Genomic DNA, 22,816 nt, shown 5'->3' with positions numbered 1-22,816 from the left:
CAATACATTCAAAGATGACTTTCCAATAGGCTTGAATACCACAGTAGACAGAGACATGTAATCCACGTCATGAACTTCTGTGTTTTCTTAGTCTCTCCAACTTCTGGGACAAAATCGACTGTCACAGGTACGTCATTATTCACTAACATTTTCTGCAGTGCAAAACTCGTGCAGTCATTTTAATGTTACATAGAGTTCTTGCTGCATTTTCTTCTTCTTCTCCAGAGACAACACCTGTTTCTTCAACACATGTGGACTCTACAACAGCCTTTACAACATCAAGAAGTAAGCTAAGCTACATGCTATGCTATGGTCTTGCTGTGTATTTTTTATTTTTAATGTAAGTTGAAATGTGTACGTTGAAAAAAATTAGAGTTTCACTAAAAGCAGTAACAGCAGTGGCTTTGGTGATTGCCTCTGCTGGAGCCTGACATGGCAGCCTCCTCCATCAGGGTGATGGGGAGTTGAAGCTCCAGTAACTGGATTTCTATCACCAGCAATGACATGATTATAAACTGGTCTTTGCAGACTCCTCACCCAATACTACAACACATGTGAGCACTACAACACCCATAATGCCATCATCATCTGCAGTTACCAGTACGTTCTTTAGAAACAAGATATTGTTGTCAGTAGGTTGCTCATTTATTTTCATGAAGGATTTCAGTTCCTGGATCTTGTTTTTTCTAGGTTCCACACATATTACTCCAACAACGATGGAGACAACAACAGCTGGACCGACTGCAAGTGTTCCAAGTAAGTACTTTAAAATAGTTAGTATTTGAAATCCTTATCTTGGCAGCTGTATTTTTCGTTCATCCAAGGACAAAATGTCTTGCCTGCAAATATTTAAGCAGATTAAAGTTTTGCTTCATTTTGGAATTGTTTTCACTCCAGTAATGACAGAAATCTGATCCATTTGTGGTACTTTTCTATTGTGATAAAACAAAGATATAACATGGATGATGATGTCAGAAATAATCCCCTGCCAGCTGAAACAGATTCTTCATCTTTGATATTACTGCACATCATGGAGGCTGGAATTGGGGTGCTGGGAGGCTTTAGCCCCACCAGGTGGCGAGAGGTCAAAAATGCACTGCAAAAAAAAAAAGTTTTTAAAAAATGGATTGGGTCTGCTCTTAAGTTTGACTTTGACTGGCTGAATACTCGTGACCTGATCTACCCGCATCTATCATGCAAACAATAACTGCAAACTCATACATGATAAATTACTTGACTTACAGCTCACCCCTCTACAGTCCTCAAGCCCCTACTGTCTCCCCCTCCTGACTGTCACCCCCTCCCTCCTTACTGGCTCCCCCAGCCTCCTGTTACCCCCCATCACTGTTCATGTAAAAGCCAAGTCAATCAGCAAGACACCGCAGGGAATCGAACCCCATCCCAGTAAACCAGGAGTACCGTTACCAGTGTCTTTCGCTTTTTGATGGTACATGAAAGGAAAAGCCAAACCTGCATGACACCAGCTTGTGAGTGAGATTTCCTGGTATGGAACCATAACCCTAAATTTGGCTCAACAAAGGTGACGAAAGCTCTGTTCAGACTGGAGCGCTTTTATTCTTTCAAAGTTACAGAGAAATAATGTGCTCACTGTTGAATTTAATGGATGAATGTGGTCAATTCAGTGGTTCAGACTTGTTTTGTGTTATTCTCAAGTGAGTAATAGAGTACAAAATAAAGGTACCATGCTAGTTCCAATGTGAATGTTATCCAGTCCTACTCGTGGTGCGTAGAGCTCAAATCTACGACCACTGCAGGTAAGAATACGCGCAGGTACCGAGGCGTTTATTGTATTCAGTTAATCTTCTACTTCTACAAGCTGTTGTCATGCAGGAAAGAAAACCTCATACCCTCCCTTGACTGTCCCCCCATGCCCCCCTAAACTGTCTCCCCATGAACCTTGACTGTCCCCCCATGCCCCCCTAAACTGTCTCCCCATGAACCTTGACTGTCCCCCCATGGCCCCCTAAACTGTCTCCCCATGAACCTTGACTGTCCCCCCATGCCCCCCCCAAAACTGTCTCCCCATGAACCTTGACTGTCCCCCCATGCCCCCCTAAACTGTCTCCCCATGAACCTTGACTGTCCCCCCATGCCCCCCTAAACTGTCTCCCCATGAACCTTGACTGTCCCCCCATGCCCCCCCCAAAACTGTCTCCCCATGAACCTTGACTGTCTCCCCATGACCCCTTAAACTGTCTCCCCATGAACCTTGACTTTCCCCCCATGTCGCCCTAAACAGTCTCCCCATGCCCCACTTAACATTTTCCTTGTGACCCCTTAAGACTCTCCCTGTTACCCTTTACTTTTTCCAGGACCCCATACCGTCTCCCTCTGTTCCCTCCATGTCCCTCTTACTTTCTCCTCACACCAACTGTCTCCCTGACCTCCCTACCTTAATCCTCTTCCTCCTCCCGAACATTAGGATGACTGGGTTTAAACTCCAGTATTCTCAGGGCCTTCCTTCTGCTGTAAGCTTTAACGTAGAGCGCCTGTCGTTTTTCCCTCCGATAGGCCCAATAAATCTGTAACCTCCACTCCCTTTCCTCCTGAACCTGCCTCTCCCTCTCCTGTCTAATTTTCTCCTGTCTTTCCTGGACCTCCTCTCGTTCCTTTTGGAGCTGCTCCCTCCTTACCTCTTCCTCGATGTCTAACATTGCCTTCCTGATCCTCTCCTGTTGGAGTGAAGCTATCCTGGTTAACTCACGTCTGCGTTGAACCAACTCACCTCTGCGTTCAGCAAACTCCTCACTCCTGTTTCTCTCTGACAGCCTCCCCTCAACCTTCTCCTGAGGGGTTTTGACCATTGCCTCTGTGACTGACTCGTCCCTCCTGCTTTCAAGCTGCACTTTTCTTTCTTGTTCCTCCCGTTCCTGTTCCATCCTCTCTCTTTCCAGCCACTTATCCCTGATTCTCCTATACCTCTCCTTTTTTTTCCGCCTCCTTTCTGCCTCTTCTGCCTCCTTTCTTCCCTTCTCCTCCTGATCCCGTTCCAGCCTCTCTGCCTCAAGTCCCTTGTCCCTATTCTGTCTGGACCTCTCCTTGGTCCTCTGCCTCCTTTCTGCCTCCTCTGCCTCCTTTCTTCCCTTCTCCTCCTGATCCCGTTCCAGCCTCTCTGCCTCAAGTCCCTTGTCCCTTTTCTGTCTGTACCTGTCCTTGGTCCTCTGCCTCCTTTCTGCCTCCTCTGCCTCCTTTATTCCCTTCTCCTCCTTTTCCCGTTCCAGCCTCTCTGCCTCAAGTCCCTTGTCCCTATTCTGTCTGTACCTCTCCTTGGTCCTCTGCCTCCTTTCTGCCTCCTCTGCCTCCTTTCTTCCCTTATCCTCCTGATCCCGTTCCAGCCTCTCTGCCTCAAACCACGTGTCCCTATTCTGTCTGTACCTCTCCTTGGTCCTCTGCCTCCTTTCTGCCTCTTCTGCCTCCTTTCTTCCCTTCTCCTCCTGATCCCGTTCCAGCCTCTCTGCCTCAAACCACTTGTCCCTATTCTGTCTGTACCTCTCCTTGGTCCTCTGCCTCCTTTCTGCCTCCTCTGCCTCCTTTCTTCCCTTCTCCTCCTTTTCCCGTTCCAGCCTCTCTGCCTCAAGCCCCTTGTCCCTATTCTGTCTGTACCTGTCCTTGGTCCTCCGCCTCCTTTCTGCCTCCTCTGCCTCCTTTCTTCCCTTCTCTTCCTGTTGTCTTCCCCGCGTCTGTGTCTCCAACCACTCATCCCTGTTCCTTCTGTACCTCTCCTTGGTCCTCTGCCTCTCTTCCTCGGTCTGAACCATCCACCACTCCTTCCCCATGGTTTCTCTGCTTACTTATTTCCTGGTAAAATCAAATAACTTAATTGGCATGAGATAATGTAGCTATGTGAGCAAAACAAGACATGAAAATGACATTGAATGATGAGAAATAATAGAAATCATGTGCAAATATCGAACGTATCCTCAACAATAAAATCCCAATCCCTGAACAACAATTTAATTCCCTCTCCTGTCTCCCATCACTTGTGTCCTGTCGAAAAATGATAAAAGAAACTAAACACAAATCAAATGTTTGTAGTTTTGCTTTTGCATGAAAAAAAATCCATCCCAAATTTGAGTTTGACATTTGAAGTACACAAGTATTCTATCTGTCTGTTACAACAATCATCCTCATGCAGTTTCTGGTGTCTGAACAAAAAACAAACATCAGCACAGGCAAACACTTTCTCCTCACCCATACTTGAAACCTTCACAAGTTCTGATTCTGACACACAACTCCATCATTTTAAATACTTTTCAACACAAAGAACCACTGTAGGCTTGGGCCGATTTCTCATCAGTTCAGTTAAAGTTTATTGTCCTTCAAACTTTTTTACTTCGCCTTGAATACCTGGAGGAGCAGCACGAGCTTCAAGTGTCAGCCGGAGCAGCCTCCCTCCACCGCTACGTAAAGATCAACAGAGTCGAAATTCAGTGTGAAGCTTGATATTAAACGGATTTATGGTCCTGGCTGAACCTGTACAACATCTTCATGTTGGAAAAATGCATTTTTGATGAAAAAATGCAGGCACAACGTTTTTCTTCATCAGCCAGCAAAAAGCATTTTTCAAAATAAGATGTCAAATAAAGATGCAAATTGTAAGGGAATTAGCCTAGCATATTGACATATTTCAATAGCAGTCACTAAGTGCAAACAGACATTTGTGTAAAATCCTTCTAAATTAGCCACGTTTGCTAATTTAGAACTGTGCTCGTGGGGCAGGCAGCCCATGGTAGCGTAGCCTAGCATGGTGTAATGTAAGTTGGGTAAGAAGTTGGTAAATCTTACCGTTGTCGGGTTCACTGACGGTGCAACTGAAGCTCTCCAAATGAAATTCTCCAACTGAAACGCTGTCCAAACCCTTCTGAAACTCCTTCAAGCAAGAACCTGAAGGTTTCTGAAAATCCTTGAAGGAGCGTGAAGGTGTCAGCTGGTTGGAATGGCAGTTGATGCTCTGCTTCACTTCATATACACGTAGGCTCATCATTCGGTGATGTGAGGGGTCAGAACTTTATGCGGGGCTTTGATGGTCCTGGTTGCTAGGCGTCCTGTTGTTGCTGTTTTTTAAATCTCATCATGCTCTCTGGGCTGCCATTTACTTCAATATTCACAATCTTCCACAAGTGAATCAATGAATGAACCTGAAGCAAATTAAATGCTCAGGTGTATAGATATAGAGTATAAGTATTTTATACACATAGATAAGTTAATGAAGATAAAAATAAATAAATGGTGTGGTTTGGCTTTCTTCACCAGGTTTCTCCGGGGAAGACATTTTAATATCACTATACACACTGACCTATTCATTAAGGAGGGGTTGCTGTTTTATCTCTTCAACACAAAGTATAAAATTCTCCTCCAATTCATCGGAGTGGTGCTAATGTTAGCTTACTTTCACAGATAGTGGTGCTAATGTTAGCTTACTTTCACAGATAGTGGTGCTAATGTTAGCTCAATGTTAGCTTGTTGCTTCAGTTCAGTTCAGCAGCAATTAAATGCACAGGTGTGTAGATACAGAGTATAAGTATTATATACACATAGATAAGTTAATGAAGATTAGAAAAAAATATAAATGTTCTCTGAGAAACAGGGCCTTATGTCTCATGATGCCCCTTTTCTTTTACCATGGGAACCAAAAAATAAAAAAGTAATCCGACCTTGTGTAAACTTTGGTGGATACATTGTAACTCCACTATACACACTGATCGATTCATCAAGGAGGGGTTGCTGTTTTATCTCTACAACACAAAGTATAAAATTCTCCTCGAACACATACTGTGGGAGTGGTGCTAATGTTAGCTTGCTTTCACAGATAGTGGTGCTAATGTTAGCTCAATGTTAGCTTGTTGCTTCAGGCTTTTATGTAGTTCATGTTGTAGTTGAAGTTTTGTTGTGTTTTGTTTTGTTTAATTTTTTTTTATACACAGAAGTTCCACTTGTTGCCATTTGGAGCCAGACCAACCTTATCAGTCATCATTATGTTATTTTCTATTGATATTACCTCACTAAAATAGCTGTAGTATTATTATAACAATCAAATTTTGGTAAATGATTGTCCCTGCATTTTGAATTTGGAATACTTTATTTGTTTGATACAGATACAAATAAAAGTTAAGGGGATTATAGCCCCCCACTGCAAGTATATAAAATAATTGTTGCAAGATGATGTTGAATGATGCTAATGTTAGCTCGCTGTTACCTTTTGGAGTCGTGGTCATGTTAGCATGTTTCCACTGGTTTCTTTTTATTTATGGATGTACGTAGCTGAATGGTTGTTGCGTTTTGTCTGACTGACATGTTCTGTTTATGGTCTTTTGGAGCCAGACCAACTTATTAGCATTTTCTTATTTTGACCAATATTATCATTATTACTGTTATTTAGCTTCAACATTACCTTACTGCCTTTGCTGCAATAATGTCATTACATTAATAGTTTAGCAAATACTTGTCCCTTGAAAGAAAATTACAGTGATTGTGAACTACTGTCTCTCTCACACACACAGACAAACGCACAAACACACACGTCCACACAGAAACTCCACACTGATCTGAAGAAAGCAGTTAGCCACAGCAGGGTCAAAGATCAAAACAGAGGATCCCTGACATGATTATAAATTGGTCTTTGCAGACTCCACATCCATTACTACAACACATGTGAGCACTACAACACCCATAATGCCATCATCATCTGCAGTTACCAGTAAGTTCCTCAGAAACAAGATATTGTTGTCAGTATGTTGCTCATTTATTGTCATATAGGATTTCAGTTCCTGGATCTTGTTTTTTCTAGGTTCCACACATATTACTCCAACAACGATGGAGACAACAACAGCTGGACCAACTGCAAATGTTCCAAGTAAGTGCTTTAAAATAGTTAGTATTTCAAATTAAGTGAGGTCAAGTTAAGTAATTCAAAAACAACAGTATCTCACCAGCAAATATTTAAGCAGATTAAAGTTTTGTTTCATTTTGGTATTGTTTTCACTCCAGTAATGACAGAAATCTGATCCATTTGTGGTACTTTTCTATAGTGATAAAACAAAGATATAACATGGATGATGATGTCAGAAATAATCCCCTGCCAGCTGAAACAGATTCTTCATCTTTGATATTACTGTTCTTCATGGAGGATGGAAGTGGGGGTGCTGGGGGGCTAATAACTAGATTTCTATCACCAGCAATGACATGTTTATAAACTGGTCTTTGCAGACTCCTCACCCAAAACTACAACACATGTGAGCACTACAACACCTGTAATGACATCATCATCTGCAGTTACCAGTAAGTTCCTTAAACAAAACAAGATATTGTTGTCAGTATGTTGCTCATTTATTTTCATGAAGGATTTCAATTCCTGGATCTTGTTTTTTCTAGGTTCCACACATATTACTCCAACAACGATGGAGACAACAAGACCTGGACCAACTACTGGTGTTACAAGTAAGTGCTTTAAAATAGTTCGTGTTTCAAATTAAGTGAGGTCAACTCAAGGGTCTTTCGTGCGTGTTTCACGGTTTGTGTGTGTGTGCACGTGTGTGAGCAGTACAGTTTGAGCCCATTTATGAGTAATACTGCATGACTGTTGACATGAAGACAATAGCAATGTGAATAAATGCAAATTTCAGCCTTGTGCCTTTTTCTGCTACTCTCTTGACTCTAGACCAAAATATCCAAAAAGGCCTCCATAAAAAGGCCCATTTATTCTCTTTCACTCATCACTGTCCAGTCTCTATCCGGTCTACAGCACCTTGTCCTTTTCTTGTTTATCATAATTTTATTTGTGTCTGTTATTCAGGCTTTGCTGTGGAAATGTCCTTAAGATTAGACCTGAACTTCACTGCAGAATTAAATAATAAAGAAAGTCCAGTTTACAAGCATCTGGAGGACAGCCTTGTCAAAGTGGTAGGTCTGATGTCATGATGGCTGGCACTTTAAAATATAAACTCCTGTTGCTGATTTCATTAACTGTCTTTCTACAGTTCCAGCAGCAGCAAAAATAATCACGGGGTATGTTGGCGTTTCCTTGACAAGATTCAGGTATTTATTGAATTAATGAAATTGAGATTTGGAGTCGGGAATCGCTTCACTTGATAACTCTTTACTGCATATGTTTGTCATCACAGGAATGGAAGCGTTATTGCAGACTACGTTGTTAGAGCAACACAACTTGATGCTCAAGAAATCGCGGAAGTCAATAAAAAACTCCCTGATGAAATGAAGTCTATTGCAGATGTCATTGGCTCTGTTAGTGCGCTTTACAACAGTAAGTTTACAAGAAATTTCCATTTCCTAAAACTATCTTGCTACATTTTTAACTTCATTACCTGATTTTTTTTTTTCTCCCGAGGTCCAAATCCAATTGACGTTAGACCCACATATACTGGCAGGACCATGACAATGGCATGTCCCCCTGGTGGCATTGACGTGGGTAACATTTCCAAGTCTATATGGACGCATGATGAATGGGAAGTAAAAGACAGTAGAAGAACTGTAATCACTACTAGTGCCAGACAGTCTGTGCTCGTGGTGAACAACGTCATATCTGCTGATGTTGGTACGTCAAAACCTGCTGAATTTATGATGTCATAAGCAACGAATCACCAAGAAATCATGATACCGTTTGAGTAACTGTTAGCTTAGTATATACCCTCTAAAGTTGTTTTCTATATTTCATGACTCTTGTGTACTGAGATATACAGTTCTGGATTTTTCATAATATGTGTGATACATACAGTGAATGTGATGTATAAGCCATGAGGTTTTAATACATCCATTAATGCAGGATATAATGATTAAATAACACCTCATCAATCACTGAATAATACGAACTCAGTTCCTTTCCTGTCCACCAAAGTAAATTGATTTATAGTTACACAGAAATATGAAACTCTAATTGTCAGATGTGTTTGTTTCTTTCAATAATAGGACATTATAAATGCACTCTGGACAGTGAAGTAATGAATTTCATTCAGAGAGGATATGTAACAAGAGAAGACATCTTAACAGCTCCGATTGTTCGACTCCAGAGTGAAATTAATGTTGAGTGTGAAGATGGAAAAATTCAACCACTTCAATGTTGCGTGCAGTCATTTTATGAAGTCATTTGGACTCAAGGCAACAGTGTTTTAATATCAGGTAACAATGAAGCAACATTGAGTTTTGTCCAACTTTTCACTGCTGAGAAGCTGGAAGCTCGCATTCATCTGATGTTTTAAGTATCAATTTTCTCTGTTCATAGAGAGTGTGGTAAGTGATGGAAGGTACTGCGTCATCTACAATTACAAGCTTGAAAGCTGCAGTGGATCAACAAAGGAACAAGTATTTTCATGTGAAGTAGAGAAAGATGGAGAGAAAATAGAGGGGTTTCAAAAGACTACAAAGATGACAATATTCAATGTTGGTAAGAGCAAAATTTTTAATGTGATTTTGATGTTTCTCTGCAGTTTCGCTTTTTTTGTTTGACTGTTGTTTTTTGTTTTATTCTTGAAGCTGCTACATGTGATGATGCTCCGTATGGGACAGGACAAGTAGGTGACATAGCAATAATAGCATGTGATCAAGGTCAAGAGGGGAACAAGTCTGCAATCTGTGAGGAAACAGGAGAGTGGAAACTTACAGAGGACAGCTGCATCATAACAAAAATCAAGGAATTACTGATTGAGTCAGAGGTAGGTGATGAAAAGACACATCCTATTTTCCTGTTTGAAATCAGCAAAATACAGTACATCCCACAGGGAAATATTAAAAAGTATATATTTCTCCCGGAGGTCGGGACTGCTTATGGAAAGTATAGCCCATAAGGTGCGCCCAGAAAGAAATATCTACTATTTATGTGTTTTTTATGTTTCATTTTTAGGATTTGGTTTTGGAGCAGGTGCCAGAATTTGTGGCAAATCTAAGCAAGGCTGTCAAGAGGGAAGAAGATGCCATTGCAGACTCATCTGCAACTATATCTGCTATTGTTGACATAATAAGCACAATTGCAAATATTTCCAAGAATGAAACTGTAGATAAAGATGTCATGATGGTAAGATGAAGCTCAGTGAGTATCTAAGGTCATGCAACAGCATCACTGCAAAAGTCACAGTCTTACCAAGTGCATTTATATACTGCCTTGTCAAAAAATCAAAAAATATAATAATACTTATCTTACTCTCAGATGCAAAAACGCCACTGTGTGTCCATCAAAGTTTTCATCATTCCCTGTGGTCATCAGGACATTTTCAATTATTTTAACGGGAGTGCCGCATTTTAGCTTCATGTTGCAACAACAGCAAAAATGTTTAAAAAAAATACACAAATGTTTAACCGTGGATAAAATGCTATACTCATCCCACCACATTTGAGAAGCTGGGGGACAAATACTGTCAGAACCAATCATCACAACCTACACGTACTTTAATCAGACAACTTTTTTAACATTGAAGTAGAGTATTGTACTTGATTGTTACAAGCCTACAAAATCTCATCACCCACACAAGCCTGGGGGATTGTCCTCTCTTCCTCTTCATTTGACTGACATTTTTACTCATGAAATCCTAGCATCTATTCTGCATCATAGCAACCAAAGCAATCTTAGCTACTACAGAAACTTTGGTCAACACAGGCCCTCGATGTCATATTGTACAAATATTAAAAATTGCAGTAAAAATTGCAGAGTTCTTATAGGCTTCTTCTTGAAGTTATACTGTCAAAAAATCCCTTTAACTACTTACTTTTTTCATATTTGTACACAAATATACATGACTTTAGCTTTTGCAGTGATGAAATGTGCTTTATGGGCATGAGTGCAGTGATGGGACATGAATATAAACACTCAGTGTGACATTTGTCTTCATCTGCAGGAAGTGCTGCAAACAGTTGATGTCATAATTGCTGATGAGGCAAAAGAGTCCTGGGAAATTTTGAATGCAGATAAAACCAGCAATGTCAGCTCAGCATTGCTGGGTTCAATGGAGACTCTCTCCAGTGAGTTGACTGGGGAGTTTAATATCACAACACAAAACAACCGGATCATGCTCAACAGAACCCAGTTTAACAACAGCTTTAATGCAGACTTGAACTTCAGCCTCATCATTGACATTCCAGACACCAACTTGAGGAATGTTCACATCACTACCATCCTCTTTCCCACGCTTAACAATGTAATGCCAGCACGGACCGCCAATGACACCAATTTTTTTAACGCCACCAGTAATCAAACTGAGAGTGAAAATGCCATTAATGCTGCTGTATTGCTCGTCAAAGTCAACAGAACAATTCAGAATGTCACTTTGAGCTATGACAAGCTGAACAACTCTCTGACACTTGACCCACAGTGCGTCTTCTGGAACTTCACACTCTTCCAAAACTTTGGTGCTTGGGATGAGGAAGGTTGTATGTTTATTTCTGATATAAACAATACGGTGACCTGCAGCTGCAACCACCTCACCTCATTCTCCATTCTGATGGCAACTAACGTCCCTCAATCAATTAGAGAAGTTTTGGACGTAATCACTTATGTTGGAGTTGGCATATCCATGGCAAGCCTTGTTATATGTCTCATCATCGAAGGATATGTTTGGAAAGCCATTACCAAAAACAGCACTGCCTTCATGCGCCATGTTGCCATAGTGAACACTGCACTATCTTTGCTGATTGCAAACATTTGTTTCATCATTGGTGCTGCCATCGCAAAGAATCCTCTTGAAAACCCAGGGGAGAACTATGAAGTTCCAGTCGGACCGTGCAGCACAGCAACATTTTTTATGCACTTTTTCTACCTCGCTCTCTTCTTCTGGATGCTTGTTTCAGGACTACTCCTCTTTTACCGGACAGTCATGGTCTTCTCCCACATGTCCAAGTCAACCATGTTGGGCATTGGCTTCACTTTAGGTTATGTTTGCCCTCTTATCATAGCTGTTATCACTGTTGCTGTTACAGCACCAGGAAATGGATACATCAGGAAATACAACGCTTGTTGGCTGAACTGGACCAAGACAAAGGCTCTTCTGGCATTAGTGATTCCTGCCTTGACCATAGTTTTCATTAACATTTTGATTGTTATTGTGGTCTTGTTCAAAATGCTACGAAGAGGTGTGGGAGATGCGGCCCAAAGAGAAGAAAAGCATACGTTGGTTGTCCTTGCAAGATGTGTGATCATCCTGACTCCTTTATTTGGACTCACATGGTCGTTGGGGGTTGGAACCATGATATCTTCAACAAATAAAGGGATCCATATTGCCTTTGCATTCTTCAATTCACTTCAGGTATTTGCATCCCCTGAAATACCAAATTCTGCTACTGACAAAGATTTTGTGCAATGAGAAATGGTCTTCTTGTGCTTAAGAAATTTTTTTGCATGTCTAATTTCCCTCAGGGTTTCTTCATCTTGGTGTTTGGGACACTTTATGATTCAAAAGTAAGTTGACTTTACATTTTGTATAACACTTTTTGTTTACCCAGTGTGGTGTTTTGTTGTTAGATGAAAATATGGACCCAGACATACAAGCAACATTACCAGAGGAGTTGTTCTCAGCAAAATGTAAAATGAAAACATAAAGCTAAGGAAGGGCACCTAAAAAAACATAGCAGGGACTAAAGATAGAGCCCTGGTTTGATGGCATATGACATTTTGTAAACACAAGTTAGTTCGCTGATCCAGGTTGTCTTCTTCCAGGAGCAGGTAGAACCATGGCTAAGTCCAGAGAACATTGGTTAATAGCTGAGGGTATTAAGGGTTGAGACTAGGTTAATTGGATTCTCTAAATTGACCGTAGGTATGAATGTGAGTGTGAATGTTTGTTTGTCTCTGTATGTTGGCCCTGCGATGGACTGGCGACCTGTCCAGGGTGTACCCCGCCTCTCGCCCGTTGACGCTGGGATAGGCTCCAGCCCCCGTGCGACCCTTAATGTGTAGGAATAAGCGGAAGACAATGGATGGATTAAGGGTTGAGGAATTCAATTCTGGTATGTCCTGAGGTGGATGTATGTGTACTCCACCCTCTGATGCACACTCAACTCTTAACTCCCTCGCATCTGTTCTGCACTCGCTCATTGTCAAGTTGAGTCTTGAGACTTGGAAGGCAGGGACAAGAGATTCCTCTTTCTTCTCATTGGTCATTTTCAACACCCACAGCAACCTACTTGTGGGTATGAGCCAAGCACACATTCAGAGTAATCGAGTGCTCACTCATAAGAAGCATTTGTGTGTTCGGATCAGAAATGCAGCAGTTGGGATTTGGTTTCCCTCTCAGGGGTACTGATCTGTGCTCTGGTCGATCAGCATGAGACGAAATATGGTTTACATTAAATGGATGCCGATCTTCGAATTTGTATACGTGCACGTGCCCAGTTTTAATGCAATCCCTGGTCACATTGTCATAAAAACATACAGTGCATGGTAAGAAATACAGCTTGTGAATATGAGTCGTCTCGTCTCATCGTCCTTCTATTATCTGGGTACGGGTCACGGGGGCAGCAGCCTCAGCAAGGAACCACACTCTTCCCAGCCCATTCCACTAGCTCCTCCATGGGAATCCTGAGGCGTTCCAAGCTGTCGTTGTTGTCGTCCTCTGCTTATCGGGTTGGTCCAGGTTGCGTTTCAAGCCAGCTGACAGATATAGTACCTCTAGCGTGTCCTGGGTCTTCCCCAAGGCCTCCTCCCGGTTGGAAATGCCCGGAAAACCTCCCAAGGGAGGCGTCCACCTCAACTGACTCCTCTTAACATGGAGGAGAAGCGGCTCTACTCTGAATCCCTCCCAAATGACTGAGCTTCTCACCCTATCTGTAAAGAAGAGCCCAGCCACCCTGCAAACTTGACCCCCTCCATCACCAGGCTGTGCCTGGAACTTCTTTCCAAAAAAGTTATGAAAAGAACTAGTAATAAAGGACAGGCTTGGTGGAGTTCAACCCTCACTGAGAACAGATCTGACACTGCCGGCAACGTAAACCAGACTCACTCCTCCAGTAGAAAGACTGAATGGCCCTTTGTAAGGAGCCATCCACCCCATACTCCTTGAGTAATCCCTACAGGGTGCTCCAGGGAACATGGTCATAAACCTCCTCCAACTCCACAAAATACATGTGGATTGGTTGGTCAAACTCCCTTGCCCCTCCAGCACCCTTGCGAGGATAAAGAGCTGATCCACTGTTCCATGGCCCGGACGAAAACCACATTGCTCCTCCTTGATCTGAGGATTTGCTATCGCCTGACCCTCCTCTCCAGTACTCTGGCGTAGACCTTAATGGGGATGACCTTTTCCGTGATCCTACCAAATAGTTGGAACACACCCTCAGATCCCCTTCCTTAAAGATGCAGACCACCACCCCAGTCTGTCTCTCCGAAGGCACCGCCCTCGATGTTCATGCAATGTTGCAGAGATGTGTCAACCAAGACAGCCCTACAATATCCAGAGCCTTGAGATACCCAGAGTGGATCCCATCCACCCCCGGAGCTCTGCCACCGCAGAGTTGTTTCACTGCCTTGGAGACTTCTGCCCCGGAGATTGGATGAGTCTTCCTTGCCCAGCCCTTTTTCCATGATGGAATATGTGTTGTTGGGATTGAAGAGTTCCTCAAAGTGTTCCTTCCACTGCCCAATTATCTCCCTAGTTGATGTCAGCAGCCTCCGCTCCCCACTGTAAACAGAGTGGGCAAGTTGCCGTCTTCCTCCCCTGAGGAGACAGACGGTTTGCCAGAAACTTTTCAGAGCCAACCAATAGTCATTCTCCATGGCCTCACCAAACTCCTCCCATGCTCAAATTTTTTGCCTCGGTGACTATTATGGCTGCACGCTGCTGGGCCTGCCAGTAGCATTTGGCTGCCTCTGGAGACCCAGGGAGGGATTGCAATAAGAGTGGGTACTCTGAACTGCTGTTCGGTGCATAAGCGCAGACAACAGTCAGGACCTGTTCCCCTACCTGAAGGCGAAGGGAAGAAACCCTTTCATCCACTGGGGTAAATCCCAACATTCAGGCAGATAGTCTTGGGGTGATCAAAACCACAGGATCAGACCGCAAATGCCCCTGCCTTGGTCTGCTGCCTAAACCACATTGCACTGGACCATTCCGGACGTGTCCATGTAATCTTTTTGGGCTGGACCCTGCCAGACCCCATGGGTGTATGCCCATGAATGTGAAACAAAAGCAGGGCAATTCCTGTGGAAAGCAGTCTCTAAAAGGATCTTTAACATCACCATAGAAATGAGCTGGTTCAACTAAAGAGTCCTTTAGTGTGTTCTTCTCATCAGGAGCGTTAAAAACTGAAGGCTCTTTGTCTAGCCTATGTGTTCAAATCAAGTGTGTCTAGTCTGATGTGCAATTGTGAGCGAGTATGAAACCTCAAACTACTGATTTGTAACAGCAATGAAAGGTAAGATGGAAACTTGCCAAGCAAAGCTCTGTAAATGAATGAAAGTCAGTGTTTTTCTCTAGCAAAGAAGGCCAATCCACTCTTTCATATAACACATTGATGGGTCAAAAACCAATCACTGGTCGTGCAAAGAAGGGCACTATAAAATACAGCAGCAACAGTCTTCAGAATATTAGTCAAGGCATGCATATACAAGGCATCTCCATGATCAAAAACAGTCTTATTCTTGGTTGCCCAGTGATCTTGCTACTTCTATGTGAAAAACATGACCTTCATAGATTCTGAACTGGAAGCCAATTTTCCCTTTCAGCTTTTTGGTTCCACAAGAGTATTTTTTTTGTTTTTTTTTTTGGGGGGGGGCGGTTTGTTCAGCCTTATGGCCAAATATTTATAAGAACAAACTATTTCAATGTGCATTGTTCTGTGGAGTACGGATCCTAATGCTTTCATCAGTCCCATGTGACCGTAAGAATAGTCTCATTTAGTCGTCTTATGGTTCAACACAAGCTTGGGCTCAATAAGCGACATCAAAAGCAGATTTAGATTTCTCATTTTTGTAAGGTTTGGACCAGTACTATCTAAGATTTTGCCATCTTCGTGATAATGGATGTCACAATGCAGGCCATTTTAAAGTTTTAACTTTTATTCTTTGCCATATTTGGCCATGAGAAGGGATCAGGAAAACAAAACTGTTATTACTCCTTCCCACATGGTTGGATCTTGTCAATCTTCCCCTTTTTATAAACATCCTGCCCTGAAGACGTCTATATGCCATTACTGCTTTGATTACAGCACCACCTACTGGTTACAGCATCAGAGAATCATTGCGTGTTCTCTGGTTCTGCCTGTTAGATGAAGGAAGTGAGAATCTTTCCACTGAATACATGCATTGCTTAGGTCAGCTCTGTATAATCCAAGCTGTTAGTTTATAAAACTTCCTCACTCTCCTGAACTTCTACACACCCCAAGGGATGCCTGGCCCATTTATAGCTGCTTGTGGGTTTTCTCGTTGGTTTTGGAACTTAAGAATCAGATGTTTGAAGTGATAGTCATGCGTCACATTTCCCAGCATGCACAGGACTTCAACACTAAACTTCCATTTCATTCATTCTGCCTGTAGATCCGAGCTCTCCTTTCAAGACAACAACCTTCTTCAAGCACAGGCTCAAATCCAACAACAAGAGTGAGTGCTATTTAAAGCTGCATTCTCATTGAAGCTGATTTATTTGTATGATTATGCAAGTAATAGCTGCAGAAAAAGTTTTAAATCTCATTGTCATACTAAATGTCTTTTGTGTCTCTTACAGAGTACAAGTGGTGGAATTTCCAATCTGAGTGGACTGAACCTTGTAAATAGACTCCGCGGAAGGAGACGTAAGATATTGTTTTATTTACTGAGGATCACATGCTTATTTTGTATATGTTTCTGCACAAATAATTATTTTTGTCTTTCAGATATCTACCATGTCTCGGGGGCTGCAAACTCAAGCAGCACAGGTCCCTCAGAGTCATACGTCAATATCTAAATCAAAGCAACTATCCTAACCAAACGTCCCATCATAACTTGTTAAAGAGCTCTCTTATTTGATGGTTTAACAAACTCTCTAGTGTCTGACAGTGCTGACTCTTTTGTTTTTTATGACAGAAGGTAGAATGAGATGGTAAACATGAATGCAACATTTCAAGTTTGATATAGAAAGTGAATATTGTAGTTCCATTCAGCATTTGCTGGACTATGTTTAAATCAGGCAGCACGGAAAACTCATTGTTCATATTTCTCCAATAAGTGGTATTTCTTTAATCAAACCCATGTACATTTGCGCAGATTGTAATGCTGTAAAAAATTGAAGGTACACAAAACTGTAGTTTTTTTAGTAGGAACAAGTTAGACTTATACACCATAACTACATAACTTCATAACCGGTAATTCTTGAACAGTAATATGTACAAAGTGATGATAAGAGAGAAGCTTTATCATTGCCATTTCAATGTACCCACCAGTATGAGTAAGCATCCTATCTAAATGACAATAACCTATGTAGGTAGAAGGTAATTGCCATTTAGATTTAACAACAACAATACTATCGACTCAGAATTAAGGGAGTCATTGTGTGTGAATTAAGATGCTGTAATATGTCAATTTACTGAGTTTTATCTGTAAATTTACATTTTGAAATCTTTATTTTTTAATATATAAGGGCTGGTATGTATGTCATGCACTTTAAACTGTTAATCTCAGGTTGTTCCTGAAATGCCACATTTAAATTGTAATTTACACCTTAAGAAAGTGTATCTGAAAGAGAGAATGCAAATTCCTTTAGTACACTTGTCTAGATTTACCCTCACAACTAACTGTGTAGAAAATTATGGAGACTTTTACACCAATGTAATATTGGCACATTTGAGTCAACTTAATGTGAAGGTGTGAATCATAATGGAATAAAAACAAAGACATATTGTTTTTAGAATTCTTAACTGAATTAGGTTTACAGGATCAATTGATCTCTCTGTCTTGCTTTTTCTTTCACTAGTCTATGTATGGCTTGATCCAGTAACCCATTTCATCAAGGTTACCTGAGGCACCTGACCCGGGCTCAGTCCAAGCCAGTATGACTCAAGTTACTCATTACCAAAAGCACACTGCAAAAAAGGGTACAATAAAGATATAATCACTAAATTCAAGAGCAATCTACTTAATACTAGTGAAATGATCTGTCCATGCAGCAAGTTAATTTTACTTGATAAGATATCTTGAAATAAGATTTTTAAATCAAGAAATAGGTAGTGTCAGAAAAGTATCCAAAGTATTAAAACAAGATAATAATGCTTATTTGTAGATTAAATTACTTGAAATCAAACTATCTACAGCCCAGTAATAAGGGGAATATGCTCAATATAAGAGAAGTTATTTCAAATTACAGGTTAAAAATGTCAAATAAAAAATATTTTAAGTAAAATTTACTCAGTTTGAGTACAGCAGGATTAAGATACATCTTGATACAAGTTGGCTCATCTTAAAATGAAACAAAATCCATACAAAAACTAGACACAAAACCTTAGAGCTAGTCCTTATTCCTAGACTATCTTGATTGACAAACTGAATCAAAAGCCAGAACTGCATAATAACAATCCATTTATTTATTTACAAAAATTTGGGCCTTTTAAAGACGGACGAAATAAAAAAAAAAATCAGCATTGTAAATGGAAATCAGATGTAATACACGGTAAATGCAAAAATAATAATAATAACATCACAATGCACTTATAAAATGCAATTACATGCCAGTTAAAGTGCCATATAAGCTCCTCCTAAAAATACAAAAAGACCTGTTTAAAAGAATGTAGGACCCCTGATACATGTATTTTTTCTTTTAGCAAATAACCATAGGACTCTGAACTGTGATGTGCTAACCAGGTCATGATCAGCAAACAAAAAGCAAGCAACTAACCTGACAAAATGTTTCTTACTCTTGCCTAGGGCCCCACAGTGTCTAGAAACGTCTCTGTCTGTAGCTATGTTTGGCTAAACTTCAGCAGGAAAAAGACAAGTCGGCTCAGTGCAACATTTGCAGGCAGTTGACCAGACTAAAACCAAAACATGCATTTTTTTTGTGACCTTGCCTCTTAAAAGAATCGAAATTGAGAATCATTAGGAACCGGAATCGAAACAAGGAATTGGAATCGGAACTGGGATTCCAGTTCAAATGATTCAAACCCTACTCTTCACTTATTTTTCAATGAATGACTTCCATTCAGCTATTGCTTTTTTATATGCGCCACTGGCGTCTTGATCGTGGATGGCATCGCAAATTACCACGGTCTGAATGACAGAGAGAACCGCTGCAACACATTTTGGGTAAGTCAAGTGCAAAGTGTAGTAGTATGCCATTAACACCAGCATTCCTTCCCAAAAATCCTCTTGGGGGAGGTTGCATACAGGCCTGTTTCCCACAGCAACGATGCAGGTTGTTCCATCATAAAGCAGTACTGGGGAGGAGATTGGCCGCCTCTCCAGGTAGAGCCCAGGGTCTTCACCAGGCTGGAACAGAATGATAAAGACAATAGGGTGGAGTTATGTATCAAAACTGCTTAAGAGTATGTTAACTGAAGTCATTAATTAACTGACCAGGTTGACAAACAAATGTTCAAATGATGTATGTTAAGACATAGGAAATTAACATGACTGAGTTAGAGTTACTGAACTTCATTCAATTTTTAGATCTATGAACTACACTACTACTAAGTACACAGGACACTTACATTTCGGATATCTTGAAAGCATGGGTATGCCTCAAAGACTTTTGAGGGTCGGTCTTCTTCCCTTGTAACATCTGAATCAACGAAAGCCCGTCTGGCCTGGAACTCAAGGTCCAGAATTTGTGCAACATCACTTAAGTTGGGTCTTGCATTCAGCTTCTTGTACATGTTGCTCAAAGTCCGGTAGCGCCTTGCCTGCATCTTCAGACTGTCTTTGTGTGTTAAAATTGATAAAACAGAAAAAAGGGTGGAGTCAGACAAATATATTTTCATGTAAAATTTTTTACACTAACATCTGAAAATAGTAATCAAAGATGATTTCTAATTAAATTACAAGACAAACACATTAGAAAGTGATTGTAACAGTCAATATTAGGTGTAATATATAAACACTGTAGGACATCTGTACTCATTAACTTGACAGTCTTACACATCCTTTATCGCACTGCTTTATTTTGTCTGTGTATGGTCTAATTGTAATTGTGTAATATGTTGTATTGTTTTATACATTTTTAATAAAAAAAAAAATAGCACTCATGTTATAATCCAGGATATTTACGAAGGCATCTTTTGATGCTAATGTCAATTAATGTGTCTTGTCACTTTTTAAAAAAATATTTTGCAACTATCCCCCCCCCCCACACACACACACACACCAGACACAATATCCATACACGTTTCTACAAAAGTACAATTTCGAAAAAACGTCTACTAAAAATGTACCCAAGTTTTAAAAGTAATCTATTTAATTAGTTTTTAAAAAATGCATCATTATACACGACTTAGGTTAAATGCATTGTTTGTGAGTCAAGTTAAGCTAAAATTATTTTAGTTTAAAATTGTTCACAGCAATGTTGGGAATGACTTTAAACCGACGGATATATTTTATGAGGTTATTTAAGATCATAGCAGGGTGAAAGGTGGCAAAGAGTGAGGGCAGACTTACCAACATCCTTTACAGATGGAGTTGGCGTGCTGGGTAAGGAGTCTGCACATGAGCTGGATGATTGCCGTGAAGCCAACTTGCTATTGTCAGGTTTCCAGGAGAGTGGCTGGAGTGGGGATGCTTTTTTGTGATGAACGTAAAGTAAAAATAATAGGAAAGTCTTATTACAGGTTTTAATTTTTTTTTTTTTTTAGATGTACAGAAACCAGAAAGATCAACCAACATTAGGAACATACCTGCAATGGTGGTGTCCTCTAATTCATCGCTGCTCTTAAGTAGTAAGGTACTACCAGAACCACTTGTGTCACTACTCATCTCACTGCTTGTTTCACCACTCTGTTCAGGTCGACAGGGACAGATGGTGACATGAGTCTTCTTGGCCGAGCCTCGTTGCGGCATGGATCCCTGTCTCTTCATTGGGGACCTCATATTTTGGAGTCGCTTGTACATTTTGGCGTAGACGGTAACCTGTGGTGTAGGAAAAGAAATTTCATACGTTTTTGTCCTGGATCCCGTAGCTGATTATTATTTTTTTTTTTTTTAAGAGAAAGAGAAAACATTACTTACATATGGCATATTTGTGTTATCATCACGTAGCATGGGGTAATATTCAACAATCTTCTGTGCCATTGTTGTCATCTCAAGTTTGGAGGGGTATTTTACTTTACTTCCCATCGGACTAGCACGCAGAATAGCAACCATGCTTGTGACTGTGTTCCGGATGAGTCTGCAGCAAAGCTCCTTGGATAGCTTACAGTCCTTTTCCTTTCCAGTGCGTAGCAATGTAAAGTACTGACTACGCACCATGTCCAACTCTGAATCCGTATAGAGCACATACTCCGGTGGATCTGGCATCTTCATTGTTTTGTCAGCAGTTTCAGATATGGGAGTAGAGGCCTGAGGCTGGCATGGTGGGATGGCACTAGTTGAGGGTCCAAGACCATTTCCACTACAAGTGCTGGCATCTTGGTTAGAAGCTCTTTCACACTATTACAATTGTTGGGGATAAATAAATCAAAAATACAATTACGAACATTGATCATGTGAGAAAATGTGTCCAATAAATCCCTGCCAGTGTGTATTTACCTTTTCACTGATAAAATCCCAAAGCAGCTTTCTTTTGAAAAAAGCTTCAGGGCCTCGAAAAAGATCCTTCAGGTCATCCCGGCTAAGGGTTTTCAAAGCCTCCTCATCAATGCTGGCGGCTGATTGATAACATTTTTTTAAAAATAAGCATTTTAGATATGACATATTTCAATCAGGAATTGATACCTGGTTATGGTTGCATGTCATTAGCAATTATCCATTAAATGAAGCACCTCCTTTTAACAAAAATTTTTAACATCAAATTTACGGCCTAAGGCAGTACTTTTTGCAAAAAAAATAAAAAACAAATAAATAACGCTGTCCTAATGTTACTTATAACATTATCACACCAACAACCTCCCTTTCAGTGATACAAATCCAGACATTAACTTAACTAGAACGAAAAACATGATTTAACTTAACATTACCTTCCAACACCGACAGTATGGTGTCGTCAAATTTGTCCATGTTGGGTTTTCAGAGAACTCCCGCTTGCTTTCAAATAAGCGGAACCGAATAAATATAAAATCACTTGCGACAAGACCATGAACTCCAATGTGGTTTCTTCTCTCTCCTATCTGCCCAGGCAAGTTGGTTTACGACTGACCTTAGCAGGCGGGAAACCGCTCCAACCACGCTTTGTCGCAAACTACTGACGTCATCATAGTGTGAATATTAAATATGGTTTAAAATACCAGATATTGGCCTTAAAATCTTTTTATTAAATGTATGGTACATGAAAGTTAGTTCATATAAAAATAAAAATTCGAAAAAAAAATTACCTTCTCCTTCCCATCATGCATCGGCAGGCATCGTCATTATAGGCACAGGAATCATCATGGCGTCGTACGGATGTATGATCTGTCTTGTTTTTGTCGCATTAAGTGTAAAATTGCTCCTCAGCCACACAAATGCAATTCATAGTCGTAGTTCGGACTTTTGGGTTTACTGCGGAATTGGTGGATGTGAACAGGACTTCAGAGTTTTCAACTCATTCTTTCGCCATATTAAACGGACGCACCCGCTATATTTGACGACTGTGTGCCCGCCAAGCGGATGGAGATCGACCACCACGACACCCCGCTCTTTGGGATCGGAAAACTTTGGTGTAACAGCAACCAGCACTATAATACCGACTGAAACTCTGCAGCCTCGGCT

General features: G+C 40.8%; 3 protein-coding genes across 3 annotated transcripts; 1 reads left to right on the top strand and 2 right to left on the bottom strand.

Moving 5' to 3' along the window:
- Positions 1-2,352: 2,352 nt before the first annotated feature.
- Positions 2,353-5,002, bottom strand: LOC147242281 (uncharacterized). The gene is made up of 2 exons (XM_086190489.1): positions 4,807-5,002; positions 2,353-3,361 (listed from the first exon to the last, which is right to left on the bottom strand). Exons 1-2 carry the CDS (start codon positions 5,000-5,002, stop codon positions 2,415-2,417), a joined length of 1,143 nt encoding a protein of 380 aa, XP_086046615.1. The 3' UTR covers positions 2,353-2,414.
- A 1,812-nt stretch (positions 5,003-6,814) lies between these two features.
- On the top strand, positions 6,815-20,094 carry LOC147242280 (adhesion G protein-coupled receptor F4-like). Its single transcript, XM_086190487.1, has 16 exons — positions 6,815-6,874; positions 7,228-7,299; positions 7,393-7,458; positions 7,814-7,924; positions 7,998-8,055; positions 8,142-8,281; positions 8,366-8,572; positions 8,944-9,153; positions 9,257-9,418; positions 9,508-9,686; positions 9,875-10,045; positions 10,863-12,266; positions 12,377-12,418; positions 16,490-16,552; positions 16,677-16,743; positions 16,825-20,094. Exons 1-16 carry the CDS (start codon positions 6,835-6,837, stop codon positions 16,893-16,895), a joined length of 3,063 nt encoding a protein of 1,020 aa, XP_086046613.1. The 5' UTR covers positions 6,815-6,834; the 3' UTR covers positions 16,896-20,094.
- Positions 18,393-22,396, bottom strand: LOC147242279 (uncharacterized). The gene is made up of 7 exons (XM_086189743.1): positions 22,087-22,396; positions 21,659-21,777; positions 21,140-21,559; positions 20,809-21,040; positions 20,573-20,692; positions 19,630-19,838; positions 18,393-19,408 (listed from the first exon to the last, which is right to left on the bottom strand). The coding sequence occupies exons 1-7, from the start codon at positions 22,124-22,126 to the stop codon at positions 19,097-19,099; spliced, it is 1,452 nt and encodes a 483-aa protein (XP_086045869.1). The 5' UTR covers positions 22,127-22,396; the 3' UTR covers positions 18,393-19,096.
- Positions 22,397-22,816: the final 420 nt, after the last annotated feature.

Source organism: Aulostomus chinensis, chromosome 20 (assembly GCF_037954235.1).
Source record: "Aulostomus chinensis isolate RoL2024-O1b breed Wild chromosome 20, RoL_Achi_v1.0, whole genome shotgun sequence".
Classification (NCBI taxonomy): domain Eukaryota; kingdom Metazoa; phylum Chordata; class Actinopteri; order Syngnathiformes; family Aulostomidae; genus Aulostomus; species Aulostomus chinensis.
This window is presented reverse-complemented; position numbering and strand designations above follow the sequence as displayed.

Bases quoted from the DNA above. Each gene is read 5' to 3' on its own strand.
- LOC147242281 (XM_086190489.1), bottom strand. From the start codon at position 5,002: ATGAGCCTACGTGTATATGAAGTGAAGCAGAGCATCAACTGCCATTCC. The intron at 3,362-4,806 runs GTAAGATTTACC...GGTTTGAGGCAG, and splicing joins CGTCAGTGAACCCGACAACG to AGAGGCTGGAACGGGATCAG.
- LOC147242280 (XM_086190487.1), top strand. From the start codon at position 6,835: ATGGAGACAACAACAGCTGGACCAACTGCAAATGTTCCAA. The intron at 7,300-7,392 runs GTAAGTTCCTTA...TGTTTTTTCTAG, and splicing joins ATCATCATCTGCAGTTACCA to GTTCCACACATATTACTCCA. The intron at 7,459-7,813 runs GTAAGTGCTTTA...TCTGTTATTCAG, and splicing joins ACCAACTACTGGTGTTACAA to GCTTTGCTGTGGAAATGTCC.
- LOC147242279 (XM_086189743.1), bottom strand. From the start codon at position 22,126: ATGGACAAATTTGACGACACCATACTGTCGGTGTTGGAAG. The intron at 21,778-22,086 runs GTAATGTTAAGT...GTTATCAATCAG, and splicing joins CATACTGTCGGTGTTGGAAG to CCGCCAGCATTGATGAGGAG. The intron at 19,839-20,572 runs GTAAGTCTGCCC...TAACACACAAAG, and splicing joins TCCATCTGTAAAGGATGTTG to ACAGTCTGAAGATGCAGGCA.